At 33.2% G+C, this 10,989-nt stretch overlaps 2 protein-coding genes across 2 annotated transcripts; one reads left to right on the forward strand and one right to left on the reverse strand.

Annotated features, from left to right (window-relative positions):
• Window positions 1-220: 220 nt before the first annotated feature.
• Window positions 221-2,425, forward strand: Fen1 (flap endonuclease 1). The gene is made up of 8 exons (XM_070306992.1): window positions 221-352; window positions 535-637; window positions 739-905; window positions 1,014-1,123; window positions 1,190-1,393; window positions 1,466-1,684; window positions 1,767-1,949; window positions 2,056-2,425. Exons 1-8 carry the CDS (start codon window positions 271-273, stop codon window positions 2,128-2,130), a joined length of 1,143 nt encoding a protein of 380 aa, XP_070163093.1. The 5' UTR covers window positions 221-270; the 3' UTR covers window positions 2,131-2,425.
• Window positions 2,341-5,476, reverse strand: LOC138939320 (reticulon-4-interacting protein 1 homolog, mitochondrial). The gene is made up of 8 exons (XM_070306991.1): window positions 5,086-5,476; window positions 4,419-4,659; window positions 4,173-4,318; window positions 3,949-4,098; window positions 3,574-3,857; window positions 3,303-3,500; window positions 3,018-3,195; window positions 2,341-2,947 (listed from the first exon to the last, which is right to left on the reverse strand). Exons 1-8 carry the CDS (start codon window positions 5,131-5,133, stop codon window positions 2,744-2,746), a joined length of 1,449 nt encoding a protein of 482 aa, XP_070163092.1. The 5' UTR covers window positions 5,134-5,476; the 3' UTR covers window positions 2,341-2,743.
• Window positions 5,477-10,989: the final 5,513 nt, after the last annotated feature.

Raw genomic sequence — 10,989 nt, forward strand, 5'->3', positions numbered from 1 at the left:
CACATGAATTAAATAACGCCGTGTATTATCTTCAATGCAATCAAAACGGCCGGTAATGTCATCGATCTTCTATTATCTCCGGGCCTAGCACTTATCAGCAAAACCTTTTACTCGCCGAAACAAGTTAGTTCTCTTCCTTTGGAATAGATGACAGTGGAATACTATTAGACAAATTGGCGGGAAACGTCAGAAACGTGTTTGCCTGTTAGAAAATGTCGGCCGTATAACGACTTGTCAATTTTTTTTACGTGTAATAAATATTTCGCCAATATGGGTATTTTAGGCTTATCGAAGCTTATAGCAGATATAGCTCCGGGAGCTATCAAAGAGCGAGAATTGAAGCATTATTTTGGTATGTAATTGTTGTGTATCTCTGTGTGTGTTTGAGATTTCATATTTAACCAAAAAAAATTAACAAGTTTTTAAATCTACATAAACATTTATACACATTTATAATATGTATTTCACATTCTGAATTAGTAGTGTTTTATTATTAATGTTCATATATTACTAATTTCTGGTTTCGTGTTTCAGGTCGTAAAATAGCTGTTGATGCCTCAATGTGTTTATATCAATTTCTCATAGCTGTGCGCAGCGAAGGAGCTCAGCTCACTACTGTAGATGGTGAAACAACCAGGTATATATTTCTTATCTATATTATAATATTATAGATAATATTAAGTTTTTATAAAATAAATTATAAAGAAAGACTAATTAGTAATAAATTTTGTTGTATAGCCATTTAATGGGCACATTTTATCGGACCATACGTTTAGTAGAGCAAGGGATAAAACCTGTATATGTATTTGATGGAAAACCACCAAACTTAAAAAGCGGAGAATTAGCTAAACGGGCTGAGAGGAGAGATGAAGCACAAAAACTTTTACAAGCTGCTGAAGAAGATGGTAATAACATTTTATATTTTTTTATTATCTTAAAAAAAAAAATTTATACTCTACATTCTATAAAAAAAAATTGTACAAGACTTTAATAACAGATGTCTTTTATTAAAGGAAATGTGGAGGCTATAGACAAATTTAGCAGAAGATTGGTTAAAGTTACAAAAGATCACGCTGAGGAAGCTAAACAATTACTCCAATTAATGGGCATACCCTATATTGATGTAAACATTTGTATGAAAGCATATGTAGTCTCTTCTTTTTCTTACTAACAGATATTTTCTATATAGGCTCCTTGCGAGGCTGAAGCGCAATGTGCTGCTTTAGTGAAAGCTGGTAAAGTCTTTGCCACTGCTACAGAAGATATGGATGCACTCACCTTTGGCTGCAATGTGCTACTTCGACGTTTAACTCTCAGCGAAGCTAGAAAATTACCTGTTCAAGAGATTCATTTGGATAAGGTTCTTACAGATTTAGAGTTGAATCATGATGAGGTATGTGTCTTTTGTTTTTACTTTACAATAAATGTTACTTTATCAACTATTCTGAAATAATATAATTTACAGTTTATTGATCTCTGTATTATGTTGGGTTGTGATTATACTGGGAGTATTAAAGGCATTGGTCCAAAAAGGGCAATGGAGTTGATAAAAAATTTTAGGTCTCTTGACAAAATTATTGAAAATATAGACATTAAAAAATACCCTGTGCCAGAAAATTGGAATTACAAAGATGCAAGACTATTATTTCAAGAACCGGAAGTAATGAATGCAGAAGATATCCAAGTAACTTTTGATAATAATTTTCTAAAATAAATTTCTTTTCTCTGTTTAAACCATACATATTAAATATAATTTATTTTGCTAGTTAAAATGGTCTGAACCAGATGAAGAAGGTCTGGTAAAGTTTTTATGCGGTGATAAGCAATTTAATCAGGAACGTGTCAGAAATGGAGCTAAGAAACTTCACAAAGCTCGAAATACATCCACACAAGGCAGACTGGATTCATTCTTCAAAGTTTTACCGAGTACCCCGATACCGAAGCGGAAGGTGAAATATTTTTTAAACGAATATATTTAATTCCCATCTAATTAATACTCGTATTTTAATTTACATGAATATTTAAATGAAATATTCTCTTTGTATATTATTACAGATAGAAGAAAAAAAGTTACCGGCTAAAAAGGCAAAAGCAGCAGGTAACAGTAAATTCCGCGGGAAAGCAAAATGAAAATAATATAAATATCATGAACAGGTACAACATTAAAATTGTATATTTATATGTTATTTATAAGACATTTCGAATTTTTATTCTGCTATGACATATTCACATTTATTTTTCTAAATTTCTAAACAAATTGTATAATTTTAGTTGATAACATAATAGCATGGATCATTTTTTTTGTTTATTTCGTAAAATATATCAAGTACAATATTCATATACAATAATATATATCCTTACATATTATAAACTCCAATACGTTAAACATTTAATAATAATTTTTCGCATGTACTTCTATAAAAATTTTTACAAACATTATTTAAATTTTCGCATGCAATTATTTATTACATATTTTCTCTTTTACGTTGACATAACTTGATTTAGGAAGAATTTAGAAAAATGTAAAGTATATATTAACATTTTATGTTCTGGTTTATTAATTATATTATGTTGTCAGTCTTTATTTTAGCACCAAGTTTTATGACTACCATTTTCAACTTGCAATAATGTAAATTTCCATTAATAATGTTTGATGGTTTACACACCAAAATTATATACTAATATTATAAACAAAAGAGGTAATCATGGAATCAATTTTTTTTCTAATAATGCCAATGAAATGTCACTGAAACGTAATAATCGTACTACCGATAGAATTTGGGTCTAAAACATGAAGCAGGGCTCGCTCAATATTGTATGGCGCATACACTTTATCTACAACTGTTTGCAATTGATTCGCATCAGTCAACTCGCATAAAGCTCGTAAATATGCAACATTTAATTTTGCGCCCTCCTTCCATTGATGCATGTTGAATCCGAACATGTACTATAATATAAAGTACCAGTCAGTAATACAATCCGGTTTCAACATCGCGAACATCTTAACTGAAACATACCTGAACTAATAATTTTACCCTAACACATCCAGCAAATATACTTCCACAAATAAATCCCAACGAATCCGATCTTAATTGTTCGGGAATAGTAGATACATAGGAACCATGTGGCAGTAAGAATCTCTTTAAAATATGTTCTTGAAAGGGTTGATTATCAGTATAAAAAATTGCATCGTATCTGTAATGAAAGAAGTACACCATAATTGAAAAATGCTGCTATATATTATTTCGATCATTTCACTATATAAGTTTATACATAATAAATAAGTATTTAATTCTACATACTTATCGTGCAATTGTAATTCTTTCTCAATATCGGTTTCATTTACTATTATAACTTCATCGGCACCTAACGCTTTCATTACAGGTTCTAGGAATAGACGTGCATCTATTCTGCATGTGGTCACTACATATCCGCCCCATAACTTAATCAATTGCGTTAAAATACAACCAATTGGAGTACTTCCGCCATAAATGAGAACTCTGTAATAATAATATTATTGACATTATGGGCACAAGAGTTTAGAAGATTGGAAACAGTAGTAAACAGCATTACCGCTTTCCTTTGGCATTGCCTTCTTTAATAACAGATCTATTAACTAGAGCATCCCATGCCAAGCAACCATTGTATGGTAAGCTGGCAGATGCTTCAAAGCTACAAGATTTAGGCCGTCTTGCTACTTGCGTTTCTGGAACGATTATATATTCTGCTATCGTGCCAGAAGCCCACGATGGTACAGCTACGAATACTTCATCTCCAATATCAAAGTTGGTAACGCCCTGTCCAATGTCAACTATCACTCCTGCGCAATCTCTCCCTAAAGTTACAGGTAGTTCTTTCTGTTTCAAAATAATATATATGCATATTCGTGCATTATAACAATATTATGTTGCAAGATATCAATACATTTTTGAAAAGGTTTATACATACCCCTGAATTAAGCAATCTTCTATAAATCCTAGAGTAACCAGAACATATCTTTGTATCGATAACATTAAGCGAAGCAGCTTTAACTTGTATTAATAAGTCGTTCGATTTTTTGATCGTTGGCATTTCCATATCATCTATCATGAACACACCCTGTGACAAATAAAAAAAAATTATTATTACATCAAAGAATTGTAATTAGATATATATATATATATATGATATACCTCGATACCATAATAATGATAGCAAGCTATAGCTTTTATATGATGCATGTGATAAGAAGAGGGTTTCCAATTGACACCAATATAATAGCCTATTGCAGTTCCAATTGCTATGCCTGTTAAGCAGTATATTGCTTCTCTTCTTGATACTGAATAGAACATAAACAAATTTATGATAATAGTTAATTTTCGAAGCGTAGCACACAGAGAAATATAGTTTGTCAAAAATCTTTTTGATATTCAACTTACCTTTATTAGCCCACATGGTTCCTAATTGATGATAAAAATCTACTGTATTCCATTGAGTATTGTAATATTGAAATTGGACTTGTTGCCAGCCTCTTTGTACAGAAGTAGCCACATGTAACACAATGTCTTTGGCATGCTGTGTATATTGCTCGTCACAAAGTTGCAGGATAAACTGATGCAATTGAGCTAGCCATGTCATACACGATTGCCGTGCCTGTTGAACTGCTACCGATGCTTGAACCTTCCCCCAAATTTTTTTTTTGTAGTATATTGAGATTTCTATGAATAATTATATTTGATGCAAAATAATTTGCACATATATTAAGTTAAAAGTAGCAAAATTTTATATAACATTAAAATATTTCTTAAAAAAAAAAAAAAAATTGGAATATATATACATATAATTATATATTACTTACAATATGCATTATTTTTCTATATAGAATAGAAAATCATAAAATTTTTGTATAAAATTACAAATAAAACAACATAATGAATATAACATATAATTTGGAAACAACAGATAACAATTAATTATTTGACAAAATATTTAAATTCTAACAAAAGAATTTTACTACATACACATATTATAAAAATATTATATAAATTATACACGCGCGATTACGGGAGCAAACGCGATTATTTATACGGAAGAAAATTGAATTACCTGTAATGTTTCGAGCTGATTCGAAAAATGAAAGTAAACCTCGTCCATAATTTGTCGACGACAAAAGAAAACGAAATCTCAATAATAAAATTTAACGCATTTTAAAATGCGACAATGCGTAGACTTCGTAAACGACAACTGGAAAAGCGGCACAGCGATGTTATAAATAAACGATTAACGCATCGCGTTAACCACTCAAAATAGATATCAAGTTTGTGCTGCGAATCGCGACAACGGATCGGCGAACATTTTCGCGATAACGTGTATCAACGTCTGTCAATCGGATAAATGCATTCGTACGTCGACATGTTACATTTGCAAGATCGTCGCCCTTTAAATTGGCATCGTTCGAGGAATATAGGTTAGCCCGCGCTGCACACCTACAATGGCGTATAACCTTCATTGGAGTGTGACGTAACGATGACGCGTTGCGCAACGCGGGTCACCTGATGCGTGAATTTCGCGCCGTACGCCATATTTTGAATCTCGACACCGGAGCAACGGCAATTCTTCTCGGGTCAAAGAAGAGTGTGGAAGCTTTGTCGGTTCGCGAGTGTAAATTAAATTCGTTTTCGTTATTTTGGAAAAGGAACGCGATATTAGTTTTACGAATATCATAAAGCGCGATTAAACTGCGATGTCCTGTCCAGAGAATACAGCTCGTAGCGATATGTATTGTCGGTGAGTTTTATTTCAATCGCACATTTTGCATGACTTGTGTGCATCGTTATACTTGTATCATGGCGATCCTTTGCTAAATTTGAAAAAGAAACGGTCGAGAAAAAGAGAGAATAAATTAATAATAGGAATATAGTTTTGTGATGAGAGAGACGCGTCTGTATATTGTTATGATTCGTAAAATACATATAATTTTGCATAATATTAATTTATATAAATGATTTTTTTTTTTTTTTTTTTTACAAACTTGCTTCGCTGAATTAAAATACATTAAATTTTTGTATATGGCTCAATAACATCATTCGCGTGTGTATATTACGCATTAAGCGCAACGTTTTAAAGGGTATATTTATATTTGGAAATTTGCATAAAAACAATTACAGTTGAATTTTTTAGAATTTATAAATTTTATTAATATTTGAAATTTATTTCTCAATATATTCATTTCTTGCCCTCTACCATTTTTACGATTGTGCCATTTTAGAAAGTCGTCGCATTAACGGCATGTGTCGATAAGTATGGTACCATCATTAGTCAATGGGATAATATACGCAAAAATATATTCGATAGTATCATATATCGGTAAAAATCATCGTGTGTTAAAGTTGCAACGACTATACCGACATGTTAAAATTATTGATTCCATGCAACATGCAATTCGAATAATATATCATTAGATGACAGCACATAATAGTTTTTAAATCTGTCAGTGCGCGTGATAGAAAAACATAGTACATATAAATTTAGATATATACAGGGGATATATAATATTGTATATGTGTGCACATACGTATATAGAAATCTTTAATATTATTAAAAATTGCTAAAAAAAAAATATATATATATATTTAATATATAATAAAAGAGAATATATTTTTGTGATAAGTTTATAAAAAATATAGGATTTTTAATTTTCTTTCGTGAGAATTTAATATTACACACATAACTTCCTTATATTATCTTAATATTTATTACAGTACTGGAGTATCGAGTGAAACATCGTGCAGTTGTAAGCTGAAAATGCGGGCATCGCGTTGTATAAATCGATGTGCGTATTTCTCGGTCTTCATGATCCGTGACGATGTTCCAAAGTGCCGGGAGTCGGGAGTGTCGAGTGAGATGTATCGCGATCCGTTTTACATATTATTAATTAAAATAAGTGATAAAACGTAATCGTATGCGAAAATATCGCGACGTATCTTGTACGCGTTAAAGGTTAAGAGCGTACGTGTCGCGCGATCGGACTGCATTGCGTTAATTGATGGTGCGCGTCAGTAATTAATCGCGTTTTTTTTCAATCGATTCGTATCAATGCGCGACGAATGCCTGGATCGGAGCAGCAGTTGGAGGGACGATACCGATGCAAACGATGGTGAGCATAATTAATTATGCAGTATTCTTGTGTGCATTATTATTATTATCCATTTTATATTAATTTTTAATTCTGTTTGATATTTAAAATAGCCGGTATTTTTATAGATTGCTAAATAGTTAGAAATTAGTTAAAACTGATATTGAGCTTTTATCAGTTCTATTATTAAACATGCAAATATTATAATAAGGAGATCGTGAAAAATAGTATGGCGATAATAGTATAACGATCAAATCTACCATTTATTTCACCCACATTAAAGAATGTCGTGATACGATGCTTCCTTTTCATAATATACGCGTAATTGAATTAAATTTTATAATAATTTTAATAAATTGCGTTTTACTTATAGGTCTTCTGGATTCCGAATCATCTAGTGCAGAGCAACGTTACGGTGAGTTTCACTTCATCTTTTATTATAATAATGTTGGAAAAAGATTTCGCTCGTAATATATTGTATTTTCGTGTCATACTAAATTTCACAGTAATTATCTCTTCGCATAAAATTCTCTTGTTATTATTGTTTCACTGTTCAGTCTAAATCTATATAATAATAAAATAATTAGATTTATGTATAGAAACATATTTACATTGATTTTTAAATATAAGTTATAAGAGTTGTATTTAATTTAAAATAAGAAAAACGCGATACAAAATATTTTTCCATTTGACTATTTGACTCTTTTTCACACAGTGGATATTTTGCGAAAACTTTTACCCGTATACATTTTTCCACCAAGCAACGATACATCTTTTCTCTGGGAACATTTCCACGTATTCCTTGTATGTCACATGTCTGTCACATCTTTCGAGAATATTCTGAGAGATCGATTCTCTTCGCGAGGACTGCATCCTATCATTAAAGATGGATAAGGTCAATAATCATTTTTTCCTCTCATTATACACGTACATCTATCATCGCGCGGCACGTAAATTATTGAGTAACGCGATTGTTTGACCTTCGGCAAATTTTACATAACTTTTTTTTTACGTATACCACGCTTGTATTAGACCTTTCGCCGCGGGATCCGGCTCTCGATTAGCGGTCGCGTGAATGCGGTGCATTTTTTTTTAGCGGCATGCACCGCGGTGCATATGCATATGCTCATTTTGCGCACCGTGCCCGAGGCTCCGCGCATTAGCAAGCTGCTCGATGTACGGACACGTCCTAGACGAGTCCTGGCGTTTATCCAGAACAGTCGAACGCGGCCCTCGCGCGCTCATTCTCTTTTCTACGGATACATCAAAATGTTGCGCTCGTTCAGATGCATAAAGTACGGTGTTAAGATGGTGAAATAAGCCGTGTCGAAGACGCCGTCGCGTATGAGCTCGGCGAACATAATCGCGGAAAATGTGCGTTGTCGTACACGCGGTCGCGAATTCCACGCGATGACAATCGACCTTAGCCTTTTTCAGCATCGGCGTCACCAACTCGGCCACCTTGATATCGTTGCTGCGGCAAATCACGCGCATACGTTATATGCTCCTTTAATGGCGCGATATTTGTACGATTTGGAAGTGGATACGCTTTCACCGAACTTAAGTACCAATAATTTCAATGGTATCAATCGTTGTGAGTTATATTGAGAGCTATATAAATTTTAGCTACAAAGAGTAAATCTTAGAGCAGGAGAAAAATTTGAAAAATTCGTAATTAAAATTAAAAATTCGTTTTATTTTAGTACGAATCTTAAAAAAAAAAAATGGAATAATTTATGATATATCGTTTTAAATGTATATAATTTTAATTTTCTCTATTGAAATAAAACATGAAACCAAGATTTTATAAAAATTTCTTAATTACCACCAATTAATAAGTAACTGCTGCTGCTTATTGTAACTTATATACAGAGAAAATATGTTGCATTTTCTTACATTATCCTAAATTTTGTTAGTTATTGTATATATAATAGAAAAATATTAATTTTATTTGTTAAAAAAATGTTATTAATTCTACAAAAAATATTATTTTGCGCACGATAAGAAATTATTTCATTTCAACAGCAAAATATATTTGCTATATATTTTGTTAGGGGTTATTTCGTTTTAACAGCAAATTAAATTTATTTTAGCAACAAATATTGATGTCTACACGAACAAATTCACTTACCAATTTTTATCTTTCGACCAAACAGATTTTCTTGCAATATCAAATAATTGATTATACACAGTAGTGAAGTTTGATTGCTTTCACGTTAGATATGCAATAGCGCAGCGACAGTTTTATTGCAAAATTCTTTTTCCGCGTGATACTTTAACGTACGGTGAACACGGTGAGAAAATGCGTAGAGGCGCCTATAAAAGCGTCACGTCGCGCGCGTGCGTGTGCCGTGTTATAAATGTATTGTCACGTGAGCATGGCACGATACGCGGAGCAATAGAGTCTAACCGCGTGTATACACGTACATACGGGTCCTTTATTATCGCGAGCATTCAGCTTACGACGATTTTCCCCGCGACAAAGAGGCGACGAGGCGAATATGAGGTATCGCGCGACTGCCAAAAAGCTGACTACGACGAGAGGACACCATGGTATGTGTCATTTGGGCGTGCATATATGTATGTAGACGCGCACGCACGCACGTATACGCACACGCGCAGATACACGGGGACAGAACGCACGCGACAATCTCGTATTCCCATCGCGCCATCTCGTTACGAAGCGTCTTGCGGCGCCGCGACGATAAAGGCGCCGGTAACTCATTGTTCATGCTCGGGACAATGAGTGTGCACCGGCGACTCGCCCTGATTCCGAACGAGACTTCTCTCTACTACACGTAAAACCATTCGCCATTCGCTGATTCTGCCACGCGCGTTTCGCAGATAAATGGAAGCTGCTGATGTGCCTGTAAAGTACTCTGACGAAATTATTAGTCCGGGAGGCTGCCGCGTTCGATAAAATTGCGAATTTTATAATAATATGGACAATGTGGTGAGAGATCAGATCAATATAATGTATGTAGAAAATATATAATCTATAGTATTGTATATATATTTCTGCTTAGATACATTTCTTTAATTGGTTGACGACATAATTGAAAATTTTTTTTTAGATGTAACAGTTCTTTTTTATGCAAAAAAAACATTCAATGTTTTATAGATCGACTTGGATTATTAATGCGATTTAATTTTTATCGTAGCTATTAGATATCTAAACGTCATTGTTAGAGTCTATATATTCAATCTCTTAAATGGAATCAATGTATTATCATTGATTCAGTGATTTCAATTATGAATATAGCGTTACATACAGTGAAATCTCATTAAGAAGAATCAATTAATGATAGTCGCTGATTTTTCAATGAAATCTTATTGCCGTAATCAGTGAAGGATGAGTGATAGAAGAACAAGATACGAGTATTTTCATTGAAAATTAGTAAAATACTCACTAATCTTCAATAAAATTTCTTCACTGCTTTAATTAGTGAAATTTCCACTGACTCAATTTAAGGGAGTAAGAATTGATTAGGAATTGATTAGTGATGTAAAAAAATATATAACATGAGTTTTTATATAATTTGTAATAATACATTTAAAATCTCGTTATGAATCTCTTGCCAAAGGTCAAATCCGGTCAATCGAGAAAACGGGACAATTGCATATATCTTGAATTTTTACATCATTTTCAAGTCAGTATCATATCAGAAGCCGATGCTTCTGTAGACGATATATAGACTTCCTCGCGGAAAGATCGGAACCGCGAAAAAAGTCGAACTAGAATGAGATTTTGTGTCCGCGGCAAGCTTCTGTTTGGTCATAAAAATCGGTAAAGGAGGTCAGCGTATGCAAATAACAGGGTCGCGAGGAGGAGAGGAAGGGATTGTCGCGGAGCCAGCCGAGAGGGTCCCGTTGGG

Source organism: Polyergus mexicanus, unplaced genomic scaffold, assembly GCF_030449975.1.
Source record: "Polyergus mexicanus isolate NDT 795.1 unplaced genomic scaffold, iyPolMexi1.0 SCAF_14, whole genome shotgun sequence".
Lineage (NCBI taxonomy): Eukaryota > Metazoa > Arthropoda > Insecta > Hymenoptera > Formicidae > Polyergus > Polyergus mexicanus.